Raw genomic sequence first — 14990 nt, forward strand, 5'->3', positions numbered from 1 at the left:
ATTCTCATGATAAATCATTTAGTCACAAGAGGTTAAGCTTAATTTCATATGTTGTGTTTAAAAAATTGAGTATGTGGAAGTGTTTTCATACCTGCACTGTTACTTAATATTTTTACTGTATTGCGATCTGTTTCTGTGGTGTAAGTATAACTATCTTACCACTTACATATTTGAATTTTCTCTTAAAGTGAATGTCATTTTTGATGCTAAAGTGCCCAGTTTTAAAAATTTGATTAAAAACAGGGGCACTTTAATTTATCAAAATTTACATTTCACTCGTGTTGTGAAAAAAAACTTACCTTTTAAACTTGACAGCCGATCCAGCTTCCTCCACCCGTCGCAAAGCCTCTTCCTGGGTCTAAAATGAGGAATCCGGCTTCCTCCAATCACGGCGTTGAATCAGACAGTGATTCCTCCGAGGGGGAAACCATGATTGGAGGATGACCTATCCATCATTTCTGATGTCAGAAATGGCTTGCGACGACCGGAGGAAGCTGGAGCTGCTGTCAAATTTAAAAGGTACGTTTTTTTTCACAATAGGAGTGAAATGTAAATTTTGTTGAATTAAAGTGCCACTGTTTTTAATCAAATTTTTAAAAACCGGGCACTTTAGCATCAAAATTGACATTCATTTTAAAAACCTCAATAAAAATATTGAGAAAACAAAAACAAAAAACATCTTACCATTACAAGATTGCTGCAGTAGACACAGATAGTCACTGTCATTTTAGTAGCAAAATCTCTGTTTTGTAGTTCCTTATGCTCTGAGCTAGTTAGTGACAGATATGTGGGAGGGTTATGCTTGTCGAGTGAAATTCCATTTCTCAAAATTGTGAGAGAAAAAAAAGTGTATTGCAGAGTTGTTGTTTTTTTAAGATCTGCAAATATTTTTTTAGCATTGAATAGACCTTAAATGCAATATTACCAACATCTTACATGCCTTTTATCACTTTAGTACCCTTCCTACTTTTAAAGTTATTTCTGCTAAATCTTCAATATTATGCCTTTTTAAAGGAAAATCAACTTCCATACTAATTATCCCTTTACATAAGTCAAATATTTATTTATTTTTGGATTACAATTTATTGAACAAGCTACATTTTAACCCTAAATTTATGCAAATTAAGTAGGATCTTAAGAATGTACTCATCCCCCTTCGCCACTGATGGACATGGTTGATTTAATTAAAATGCTTATTTTCCCTGTGCAGATGTTACTTACCCATCTATATGACAGGAATAGTAACTGATTGATGCCACCTTTAGGAAAGGTTTTTATTGTGGGAAAAAAGGCCAGACTTAGTTTAGGAAAGTTAATCCTGCCCTGAGTAATTAATCTTCACAACATAATTGGATCCTATGCAAGTCACTATAACAGAGGTGTGAAGAATGTAGAGGAAAATATACAGGCCAGTGAGGCCACAAAATAAGGGCATGTGACAGCAGATTACTGTGACCACCATCATTACCCCACCCACATTAATCACCACCTAAGTAATCTACTCCCGTGTCACCAATACCCACTAAGTTACATAAAAATTGTAAGAAGAAAAAAAAATATCCTCTTCAATTTTCCAATATTATAGTTTGCTTTTGGGTCTTAATACTCTTTAGCCTTCAGCAACAGGATCCTCCGCCTTGGAGAGAATACTGTAATGCATTATAACATATACTTGTTTATAAGAACAAATAAATGCAATGTCTTAAAGGGCCATTTCGATCAAAATTGAAACAAACAGATAAATTACATCTTTAAATAGAAACATATTGGCAATATACATGTATTGGCAAAAATGCTTCTAGTACAAGTTATTAATGTTTTAGTGTTAACATTTTCTGTACGTGCATATGAAGCATAGTTAGATATTCTCATTGCACCAGCATTTTAAATACTACAGCTGATCAGAGTGCCAGTGGGGCTTGTATTATGTCATCAATTAACAAATTGGGTCATTATCAGATGTTACAAGCACCTTAGACTCTGTGCAAATGCTTTGTTTAAAATGCTTAAATATTTAAATACACTTTTGAAATAGCTATAGCTTTTATTAGAAGCATTTTTGTTAATACCTGTTTATTACAAAAATGCTTCTATTCAAAAGAGAAATTCATCTATGTGGTTTCCATTTTTTCCTGGAATATTGCTTTAATTATTTTAGGCATGAAATTTCAGTCTTCTATTATCAGCTGTAAATGAGTCTCAGAGGTTTAATATTGTATAATTCAGTATATGTATTTTTTGTTTTAAGGAAATAATATCTATGGGGCTGAAATAAAGGAAATCCTGGAGAAGTTTAAAGACCGCACTGAACGCACCTCCTATATTTTAATGGACAAGATCACACCACAGCCTGTGAAGAGCTGCCTTCTGAAAGCAGGTGGACAACTTAAGATCTCAGAGTGTATCAGTGAACTTGGCATATTTGGAGTCTATGTGAGGTTAGTGGTCTCCTTGCCTATTGCCTCTTCCCAAGAAATGATATTTGAGGTTTCACCATCACTGTGTGTCTGTATTCACCTCTGCCTTTTGATTTATGTATATGTGAGTTTATTTCTTTGTAAGGTTGATTCCTGCACTTTTGCAATGTGCACATAAGATTGGTATAATTGTATAGCATGATAGAATTATCAATAGCCAGACCTGACATCACATTCTGGTATTGTAACCATGTATCCTCAGCTCAAAGAAACAAATCGTTTTGAAGAAAAGCATGAAAGTGTGATATAGCATCATAAAAAGGGTTATGGTTCAAATATGTTGCTTTGGTGCCAACTTCTAGTCCTCAGTGAAAAGATGACATATAATCATGGCTGAAATATTACTGAAAGTAATTTGTTACGGAATAAAAGTGTTGGATAGTTATAAGGTTTTTTACTAGTTAAAAATGTCCCTGGTTATTAACTGCCTGTTTGTGACTGATACAGTTAGTATTGAAAAGAATCACCCCTTTGAAAATAATCACATTTTGTTACTTTGCAGCCTGAAATAAAGACAGACACAGTTTTTGTTTATCCAGTATTAATTACTCAGTGCAACTTATAACATCCAAGTGTAAGATGTAACACCAACATGTCAGACAAAAATAAAGAACATTCAAAAACAGGATCACCCCCTCCTAAAATTACTTGTAAACCCAATCAGGTGTAGCTAATACCTTCTCAGCAGCACACACAATTCCTTTTGACCTTCAACTGTGATCAGCTGTGGGCATATTGATTAGCTCAGCAAGAAAAGAGCTTTCCTGGAGCATCTCAGTCCCTGGTAGTGCAACTGAAGCAAACAATCAACTATGGGTGGCAAGGCACTGTCAAACGATCTCTGGGATAAAGTTGTGGACAGGCACAAGTCAGGAGATGGATACAAGAAAATATCAAAGACTTTATCAATGCCTAGAAGCACAGTGAAGTCTATTATTAAGAAGTGGAAGGTATTTGGTACAACACAGACCCTCTCTGGATCAAGACGTCGCTCCAAACTGGATGAAAGAGCCAGGAGGAAACTGGTTAAAGAGGCTACCAAGAGGCCCACAGCAACTCTGAAGCAGTTGCAGGAATTTATGACATAGAATGGTCATTGTGTGCATGTGACTATGATATCACAAATTCTCCACAAATGTGGCTTGTATGGGAGGGTTGCAAGAAAAAAGCCACTCCTCAAGACAGGTCACATGCAGTCACGACTGAGCTTTGCTATAACACACCTAGGAGATTCTGAAGCCACATGGAAAAAGGTGTTATGGTCAGATGAGACTAAAATTTAATTATTTGACCTCAACACCAAACAATATGTCTGGAGGAAATCCAATAAAGCTCATCATCCAAATAACACCATACCTACAGTAAAGCATGGAGGTGGTAATATCCTGTTATGGGGTGTTTCACTGCAGCAGGCACTGGAGCACTTATCAGGATAGAAGGAATAATGGATGGGGCAAAATACACTCAAATTCTTGAGGAAAATCTGTTGCCCTCTGCGAGGAAGTTGTCATTGGTTTTCCTTCCAACATGACAATGACCCAAAGCACACAGCAAAAATTATCACATAGTGGTTGAAGGAGAAAAAAGTGGAATGTCCTTGCATGGCCTAGTCAGAGCCCAGACTTAAACCCCATTGAATAGCTGTGGCATGAATTGAAGACTGCAGTCCACAAATGGTCATCATCAAATGTAATGGAACTTTAGCAGTTCTGCAAAGAAAAGTGGGCAAATATTGCACAGTCTAGATGTGCAAGTTAGTAGAGACATATCCCAACAGACTAAAGGCTGTAATTTAAAGCAAAAGGTGGTTCAACAAAATACTAACACAAGGGGGTGATCCTTTTTACAAATCGGTGATTCTGTTTTTGTATTGTCTTTATTTTTGCCTGACATGTTGGTGTTATATATTTCACTTGGATGTTATCAGTTGCACTGAGTAATTACAACTGGATAAACAAAAACTGTATCTTTCTTTATTTCAGGCTGCAAAGCAACAAAATGTTATTATTTTCAAGGGAGGGTGTTTCTTTTTAATACCCACTGTAAACCTCTTAAAAAAATGTGTGAACCATTTAGTTTTATCTGTATAAAGTGTAAAGTTTGTGAAGGTGCCACACTGCATTACAACTCCTGCCTAATGGGAAATCTGGTAATAAGATACAAAAATAAATAAATATACCTGTGAAATCTGAAGTTGCTTAAAGTGTAAATTTTGATGCTAAAGTGCCCGGTTTTTAAAAATTTTATTAAAACCAGGGGCACTTTAATTGATCAAAATTTACATTTCACTCGTGTTGTGAAAAATACTTACCTTTTAATCTTGACAGCCACTCCTCCAGCTTCCTCCGGCCGTCGCAAAGCCTTTTCCTGGGTCTAAAATCGGGAATCCGGCTTCCTCCAATCACAGCGTTAAACCAGACACTGATTCCCCCAGGGGGGATCCGTGATTGGAGGATAACCGATCCATCATTTCTGACGTCAGAAATGGCTTGTGACAACCGGGGGAAGCTGGAGCGACTGTCAAGTTTAAAAGGTAAGTTTTTTTTTTTCACAATAGGAGTGAAATGTAAATTTTGATGAATTAAAGTTCCCCTATTTTTAATCGAATTTTTAAAAACCGGGCACTTTAGCATCTACTTTATGGTTAAGTATATTGTTTTCCAGTTTACAAATGGTGTAATTTACACTAATATTCTTCTGTCGTTTCAGGCATGGTAAAGAGATGGTTCTCAATGAACGGGCAGGTCACCTCCTGAGGACAAAAGCCACGGAACACGCGGATGGTGGTGTGGCAGCGGGGGTTGCGGTACTGGATAATCCTTATCTTGTGTAATAACCCATCCAACACATGGGATTAATGTGCAACTCACATAGTGCCTACCTACCTGTACAGAAAAGAGGAGGAATAACATATTCAATTTGTTCCATTTCATCAAGAAAAGACAGTTTGTTTGTGACAGTTTAGAACGGTAGTCTTCAAACTACAAGAGGCTTAATCCAACCAAAAACTAAATAAAATGGGGAAGTATTTGCTTGTTATGGTATTTTTAAGATTAATTTATGTGTTATAAAGAACATTTTATATTTTTCAAGAAAAAAAAAAGTCTTTTAAAATTCAGATTGTCTATTGTATCCTATATAGCTTTTCCACAGGGAAAACCTGTATTACTCATTTTCAGTGTAGGTGGGGATATAGTAGGCAAAAGTAGCTATTTCAAATAGCAAATAAGGGTAAAAGAGCTGTTTGCAAACCTTTAAATACCCTCCATTAAGGACCCATATTAAAAGGTAGAACATTTTAGAGTACAACGTCCCTTTAAGAACTTGTAGCATTCCTTCATTTAGACATTGCAGATTTGAACCACTTAGAAACCCTGTACAAGACAGGTGATCAGCATGCTGGTTTCTTTATGGTGATTCTCAGGGACACTCTGGAGTGTTGCTGTCTGAGCTGGAGGTTTCCGTCAGAAATAAGATGGACGTTGCAAGGATCTGGTAATGGCTGCCAGGTAAACCTGCAGGTGGGCTGGGCCCATCCATATTAATAGATGACAGGTTGCTCCTTGTGCTCCTTCTTTGTTTGTTAGGCAGTGTTGTAGCCAGGCATAATAGTTCTCCTTTTCTTACTATACACAAAGACCCCATCCCTGGTGCTGCAGAGACCACAGACTAAGTGCAGCAAAGCAGCAACTACAGAGCTCTGGCCTTAAGGTTTGGGGCTGCAGGGCCTGAGGATTAGTCATAGGTCTAATAGGTCCACCTACCCCCTATAGGCTGATCTACTATGGATATGCAGCTAATAGATGGGCTGCAGGGACAGTGGTCTGAGGTAGCCAAATTATTACCCGTACGTACCTTAGTTCACCATATCTCCATATCTTTGCTTTTTTATCTATTCATTTTACAGAGGTAGTTGCCTTGTGATATCCTTATGTTTTTTGCATGAATTTCAGACGTTTTGATGCAACCAAACAAAAACAAATAATGGTGGATGAGGAATAATATGCCAGTGTATATAGGCTGATTGTCAACAAAATGGAAATTCTGACTGTTCATTCATAATGCATTCCATGGTACAGGTCCTGATTGGTGGGAAAGGACAGTCTCTTTAACTTGGCACCTGAAAATTGTGATTGACAGGACATTTTAAAATACATTCTAACTGTTAAATAAATACAAATTCCAGATTCCCTTAACAAACCCGTTTTTATTTTAGAAGAATATATTTAATGTATAATTAAAGGGACATTGAACCCCAACATTTTCTTTCACGATTCAGATAGAGCATACCATTTTAAACAACTTTCCAATTTACTTATATTGTCAAATTTGCTTCATTCTCTTGGTATCAGTTGTTGAAGGAGCAGCAGTGCACTACTGGATGCTAGCTGAACACTTCTGGTGAGCCAATGACAAGAGGCATATGCGTGCAGCCACCAATCAGCAGCTAGCTCCCAGAAGTGAATTACTGCTTCAGAGCCTACCTAGGTATCCCTTTCTACAAACGATACCAAGAGAACAAAGCAAATTAGAGTATTGAAGGAAATTGGAAAGTGCTTTATCTAAATCCTGAAAGTTATAATTTTTATTGTTGGTTTACATACTGAGGGTGAGTTTACATTGAAACAGATAATTGTTTTCAACAGGCTGAAAGTTGTCAACAGCCATTGAAAATGATGACGTCTTTCAGCTTTTTACAAAGGTGCTGGATTTTCCTTTTGCTGTTGCCATATTACAGTAACTGGGGGTGATTTTCGGCTCCCATTGAATGAGTAATTGCTTCTAAATGTTTATTTTATTCAGTTCATGCTCCAGCCATTAACAACTTTCAGGTAGCATAATGCAAATATTTACTTCTGTCCCTACTAGGTGTAAAAGAACAGAATTACCTTTACAACTAGTTTTACAAAATGGAATACTTTAAAACATCTAAAACTCCTATATTTATTACCTATAAAATCTTATGAATACTTAAGATGTTAACTCTAAAATGTTTATATAAAAAGTACCTAAATCAGCTATGAATATAAAATATAGTAAATATAAATATATATATTAATTCATATATAAATATATATAATAAAAATATATATATATGTATGTATGTAATATTTAATTCAGAATATATACAAGATATTGTTTAAATTCCTGAAGAAAAATACATAATCATAAGAGTCTGATATACATGTAATTTTAAGTTAATAAATATGTTAAAATCTGCATGTCTATTGCAGGTAAGTCGATCCCAGGTATAGTATGTGCAAAACGGACTTTTATGCCATTGGGTTATAGTTGCTAAGCAACATATTCCAAGACACTAATTTTCTTCTAAAAGCTACCAACTTGATGAACATTTAAATGAAAATGGAGACAGTGGACACACTTCACAAAATGTAAATGTTTTACACCAACAGAATGTAAAAATGCGTTTCAGCTCCATTTTAACTTTTACAATTTACATTTTCCATAATGTCACATTTACACCTCTTTTGATAAGCTCTGTGAATACTGTGACATTAACATTGATTTATGTTTTGCTGTACACTCTTACAATCTGGACTATGAGTAGTTTGAGCTAAAAGTACATAATTACATCTATTATTATGGTTACTTAGTCTATGTAATGAATATGTCATTCCGGGACAACTTTTCATTTCACCCCAATTTGCTTTAGTATAAAGCTAATAAAAATGTTTTCTAAGTATTGTGGACAGCGCTGTACTTTCATTATGATTTTATTTTTGCTGCATATACAGTACCAGTACATGCAACGTCTCTCATGCTCTGTATCTCACCCAAAATGTGCTTAATTCAAATTTAGATATTAATTTCATGAATTGTATGGACTGGGACAAACTTTAATTCATTTAGACAACTGGGGAGTCTTGTGGATACTTTTTGCTGGTTGAAAAAAGTGAATTACATGCAACTTTTATATGAATAGTAAAAAACTATGACATGACCAGCACCAAATATAGCAAAGTATATTTCACCTTCAACAAAAGAAAAGTTTTTTTTAAAATTAAGAACCAACTAAGATGAGGAACCTTACTGTCTAAGAACGTGGACACTACAGATTTTGTAGAATACTTTTATAAGGTCTTAGATATATTTTTTGGCAACACAGTGTTCTTGATTTTGGTAGCTAGCGCAAAAATGTAGCAAAATCGACTGCTGTAAATTCATTGTGAAGGTTCAACTCATCATTCAACCACATCTATATTGGAAAGCCTCATGTTATGTTTAAAGCCAATCTTTTTTTTCTTTAAAATGTTTAAATAACAAAAAAAATCAGCTTTATACAAAATTTGTACAATAAATGTAATCATATTATGACAAATTAAAATAATCTTTAATATTGCTGGTTATCTTTTGATTATGTGTAAAAAAAATGAAATAAAAACAATAAAGTAAAAATCTTTAGCTTATCTCTGACTGTTATTGTTAAAATACACATTTCTTTCCTATGGCATGGAGAGTCCACGACGTCATTCCAATTACATTCTCTTTGCCTCTGTCAATGCAGGTTGTGTGAAGACGGTAAATACACCAAAAAACCAATGGCACTACTAATATGTTGGTAATAAACCTCTATTATAACCCATTTAGTAGAGAATAATCGTGTTCTCAATGTATTAGGGGTATAGGTGCTAGTGTATTGGAGACAATTTATAATCTTAAATAGATTAAGAAGAGACCTACTCATGACAAGAATACATAGATTAGCACTCTAGGTTTATGTTTTTCAATATCTGGTTTATAGTTTACACAACAGCTTATCTTGGACTCGTGGAAATAAGATAAAACTTAAATTTTAATAAATTAAAATATAAAGTAGGAATATGATTAAAAATACACTTAGGTATCCTCTGGTAGTTTGTACTGTTGTATTTATTATAGCTTAGTGGTTAAATTGGTAAAATAGGAAGAAAACACGCTATTTTACGTACTAGTGTGTCTCCAAATAGTAACTCTTGCAATCCGTAGTAAAGGTTTTGAGCTCTTATACATTTAAAGATGGGATTTGTACTAAATGTTGGTATTGTGCACTTTATAGTTTCTATATAGTATATATCCTCTTATAGATTTGAGGATCAACTGAACTCTGTGCTGTTTATCCAATATTGTACTAAATATTTAAAGTGTGCTCTGTTACGGACAGTTTATAAGTATATAGACTTTTTTACAGGTCAACCATAGGTCGCTCTGTTCGGCGGCTATGTGTTGGTAAATATGTATATCACACTTACAAGGAAAATATTCTTTATGTTAATGTAGTTTATCCCTTACAACATTGGGTACAGTAGGACTAGGTGATCCGCACCAATTGTTCTGTGTCACAGTTCCTCTTGTTTCTTTTACTCTAATTGCATATAGTATGGGATTCGTTTTTCCCCCAGTATAAACCGTTGTTATATCAGCACGGTTCTTAATGCGGCTTTAAACAGAGCTATACAGCAGCGTTTATTATTTGCTGCTTTAGTTAAAGCTGTATGGCCGTATTTATTGTATGCACCCTTCAATGCCTCTGTTTTATGTGTTTAGCTGTATATCTGACAGAGAATTCAATTTGAGTCCCACTTGTGTGTTTTTAGCTAAAGAGTTATCTCTTTAAATCAGAGAGACAGAAATTACTTTGTACCGATTTCTATAACACTAGTCCTATTGTTTATCAACTCTCAATATATATACACAACATAGAGTTTTTATGATTCTCTTCATTTATGTATTTAACGTTTGTCATATAAATATGATATATCTTACGACTTTATTAGCTGTATATAAAGTAAGATAAACAGTTCATGGCCTGATTCAATGTCTGGCTGTCAAGATACTAGCAAAGTTTCTGTTGTCTCTGCGGATATTAGTGGTAGTTACCTTTACATTGGACTCCCCCAAGAAAGGACGAGAAACAGATATGGTATATAAGATCTAAGTTAACTTTTTTTGTGTGATTATTTCTAAGGTTCTGATTAACTTACAATTCATTTATAGCAATTGCTACTTGCAAGTCTTGTTTACTAACTGTCCGTTCAACAGTTCCAGCTTATATAGAGCTTTTGAGTCAGAGTATACACATTTATGTTACATCTTAGAATTACCTTATTACCCGGTTTGTTAGTTATACAAAAATTGACCACAATAAATTTGCCATTATGGATGGTACATAGACTACAGTAAATCGAGGATAGCTTAAGGCTGACTAAAAACACAGGAGCTCTTAGGACTCCTCACCAAAACCCTGACTCTCCTAACATGTTTTGCCGTGAACCGGCTTTCTCAAAGGATAATCGCGCCACCGGGTAGTCGGCTTTTTATAGCGTGCCAATTCACGCCCACAAGATTGATGTAATTCATTTGGGGATTGGTCATTGGGCAGTGTGTATTAACACGCCCACTGGAATGATAGCATTCTCTTTAAGGGTACTGATTGGATAGCGTCACTGACATTTGTTAATTTTATCAACAAACAGTTACATACAAGATCGTTTTTATGGCGATCTCTGTTAATAATCTTTATTATGTAAATGACACCATATTTAATATTAGCGGTTTGTATCATCGTAGTTATATGAATTATGCCACTTTATAAATTGTTTGTTATAGCTCATTTTATACTTACAGTATCTACTCACGATCTCATATTTCGGTTGTTTGAACGTGGAAGAATTTGGTGACTATTTTAAAGAAGGGGAAGGATTAAAAGGGAGAATGTGGAAAGTGTGTGTGACTTAAATCAAAACTTTATTATAATAAAGAACATCCGGATATTTGAAAGTAACAAACAATTGAATGTATAAGTGCTTTTTCAGTTTGTTATGTCAGTCATAGTGAATTGCATGTGAGCTCTCATAGATATTAGCGATACTGCACTATGTTTTCTTATTTCTTTATAGGATATTGAAACACATCCTACACTCTGAGGATTTATATCCACAAGATTGACGTAGATCACTCTCACTCAGGATATTTACACGTTGGGGATTTTAGAAGGAATTCTACCCAATACAAAAAGTTAATTTATCACACATATATATATTTTTTGGCATACTTTTGTTTTTTTCTTTAAAGGTGTACACCCTAATATTTTTTTATTTTTTCAACGGACACTTAATACATACATACATACATACATATATATATATATATATATATATATACATATATATATATATATATATTTTATTTTTTTCATGGACTGCTCATCACAATATTTTTTATTTTTTACCACATTTGTATATTGTTTTAACGGATTCACTAACACACATCGATTGGATACCAGGACTTTTTTTGGGTATCATACCAACCTTGGACATTGTGGATTTTATTTTGGACATTTGTTTCCTTTTGGACACTTGTTTCTCATTTGTTTTATATATTTTTTTATATGTTTATCTATTAGGAAAGGCATTATAGTATTGTATAGTTACATGCAGAATTGTGATTATCTTCGCTCATTATCTTGCCACAATTAACATGTATTAGGCCACCAACCGTATAGGTACTCACTGGGACCCTTAAGGTTGTCCTAAGTTTAGTCATTGCCTCCTATCGGAGGTGATTTAGGCCATACCTGTAGAAATACTGTTTTTATCTTGTATGCATTGCAATTTTGAACTGGTCAGTTTTAACGTCAAATTGTTTTTTATATATCTCTTTATATTTTTTTATGTGCAATTAAATAATTTTTAACTTTATATTCTTGTTTCTCGCTATATATGCGACACCTATAGATCCCACCTCCAGCCACCATTCCCTTTTTAGGGACATTGTAGCGCTTCTCCATTACCATACTATTTCCTCTCTGAAGAGACAAATGTGCTTTAAAGTACATATAGGTGCCTAAGATTAATCTAATGTGCTACATATTGTTTAAAATACAAATTTGTACAAAACTTATTGGTAATAGTGCGTGTTGGTGATGAGTTTGTGAACATAAGTTGTACCTATGTTTAGGGTTCAAAGTGGTGTGTGAGATTACAGTTGAGTTCAAGATTGAATATTAAAAAATGTCTTTTGAAAGGGACAGTCAAGTCCAAAAAAAACTTTCATGATTCAGATAGAGCATGTAATTTTAAACAACTTTCCAATTTACTTTTATCACCAATTTTGCTTTGTTCTCTTGGTATTCTTAGTTGAAAGCTAAACCTAGGCGGTTCATATGCTAATTTCTTAGACCTTTAAGGCCGCCTCTAATCTAAATGCATTTTGATCGTTTTTCACCACTAGAGGGCATTAGTTCACATGTTTCATATAGATAACATTGAGCTCATGCACGTGAATTTACCATGGAGACAGCTCTGATTGGCTAAACTGCAAGTCTGTCAAAATAACTGAAATAAGGGGGCAGTCTGTAGAGGCTTAGATACAAGGCAATTACAGATTTAAAACATGCATTATTATAACTGTGTTGGTTATGCAAAACCTGGGAATTGGTAATAAAGGGATTATCTATCTTTTTAAACAACAAAAATTCTGGTGTTGACTGTCCCTTTAATAGGAGTATTGAGTATAGTTTTTATACTTCAGATACGTTCATATAACTCTTATATTTGTCATATAATAATTATGTAAAAAAGAATTGTGAGCATAAGTTAAGCCTAATTTAGGGTTCAGTGTAATTTTATGCAATTTAAGATAAATTGTAAATCTATTTTTAATAAGAGTATTCAGCATAGTTTTTCTAATTCAAAAATATGTTCATATGGCACATCTTATAGTGGTATTATCTATTAATTAAGTAGAGTCATACTTTGGCCTGTAGTTGCTAATGTTAAATTTACTGCTTATCATAATGTTATAATTAAACATTTTTTATTTTGTGTACCCCTTAAAGGAAAGAAGTTGTTCTGTTCATTAAGACCAAAAGGTTGAACTGTGTTTAGCAGAAAAAACCATCTACTTTCGGCTTGTAAAAGTCGTTTTTCTATGTCTCCTCCTCTAATTCCCATTTTGATCTTTTGAATACCATAGCATTTTAGTTTGGATTGTTTTGAATTGTGTTTGGTATGAAAATGGCGAGCTACTGGGGTTAGTTGTTTACTTGATGTAAGATCTTTAGAGGCATTTTTAATGTTTAAGTGTTCTTGCAGTCTGGTTCAGATCTTTCTGGTTGTCATGCCAACGTATGTTTTTGCACATTTACAGGTTAGGACGTAAATGACACCTGTGTGGCAATTTATGTATTCAGTGATTTTGTGTATTCTATTAAAGCGATCACAGATGTCCTGGTTTTTTTTTAACATAAAGCTGCAGGTACTACACGTCCCACATTTGTGTGACCCTTTAGATACTGCTCCAATGTTTTTTTGACCTTCAAAGTGGCTAGGACTTAATAAGTCTTTAAGATTACATGTTCTCCTATAACCTGTTTGAACTTTGTCACCTAGGATGTGTGATAAAACTGGATCTGATTTAAGAATGTGTCAGTTATTCTGAAGTATCTTCAGTATTTGTGTGCTTTTGGGGTTATAGGTTGAAATAAATCTTATTTCATCCTGTTTTGGTTTATCTTTTTTCTGCAGCAGTTCATTTCTGGTGGTAAATCTGGCATGATGTTCGGTCTTCTTTATGGATCGTTTACTATAACCTCTTACTACTAATCTTTCAGACAGTTCCTTTGCTCTTACTTTATAGTCTGAATCTAATGAGCAATTTCGTCTCATACGGAGAAATTCTCCTGTCGGGAGTGCCTTTATTGTGTTAGGTGAATGTGCACTCAAACTATGTAAGAGGCTATTAGTTGCAGTTTTTTTACGGTATACATCCATTGATAACCTGCCTGATGCTGTTTTTTTAATTTGGAGGTCTAGAAAATTAATTAAATTGGAGTTTGCTTCATATGTTAGTTTTATGTTCAGTTTATTAGAATTTAAAATTTGTAAGAATACATCCAATTCAGACTTTGTGCCTTCCCACAGGAAGAATACATCGTCGATATAGCGAATCCAGAGGGGAACTTTGTTCAGAAAGTTTGTATTAGTATCTGAAATTCAATGCCTAGATTGTGATCTATGCAAGTGTACAATGACTACGTCTGCTGTTACCAACCAAGTTTCTGCAGATAGATGTATATTTTCAAGTTGTAGTAACACATCTGTTGTGTCTTGAACATAAGACGAAATTTGAGACAAATAGCCCCTTAATTTGAAGTCCACATATTTGCTTGCCTTCTCAGTCAGGCTATTAATGCCTGAAACGATCGGGCGTCCTGGAGGATGTCTTTTATCTTTATGAATTTTTGGTATTAAATAAAAGGTGGCTGTCGTGGGATTTGTAACTTTTAAGAATAGAAATTCTTTAGTAGTTATTATATTGTCATATCTGGCTTTGTCAATCATGGTTATATATTAGGTTAAAAAGTCTTTTGATGGATTATAACCCAATTTTTGATAGCAATTGGTATCATTAAGTTGTTTATCTGTTTCCTTTCGGTACATGTTTAATGGCCATATGACAATATTTCCACCTTTGTCTTCATTTCTTATTATTACATCCTTCCATGATTTCATA

At 34.3% G+C, this 14990-nt stretch overlaps 1 protein-coding gene across 1 annotated transcript in view; it reads left to right on the forward strand.

Moving 5' to 3' along the window:
- Positions 1–8905, forward strand: part of GSS (glutathione synthetase) — a 119643-nt gene extending 110738 nt beyond the window's left edge. The window contains exons 12-13 of the mRNA XM_053697014.1: positions 2249–2438; positions 5187–8905. Of these exons, the coding sequence (XP_053552989.1) occupies positions 2249–2438; positions 5187–5310 (314 nt within the window). The 3' untranslated portion in view covers positions 5311–8905. The remainder of the gene's footprint in view (positions 1–2248; positions 2439–5186) is intronic.
- The last annotated feature ends 6085 nt before the right edge of the window (positions 8906–14990 follow it).

This window comes from Bombina bombina, chromosome 1 (genome assembly GCF_027579735.1).
Source record: "Bombina bombina isolate aBomBom1 chromosome 1, aBomBom1.pri, whole genome shotgun sequence".
Lineage (NCBI taxonomy): Eukaryota > Metazoa > Chordata > Amphibia > Anura > Bombinatoridae > Bombina > Bombina bombina.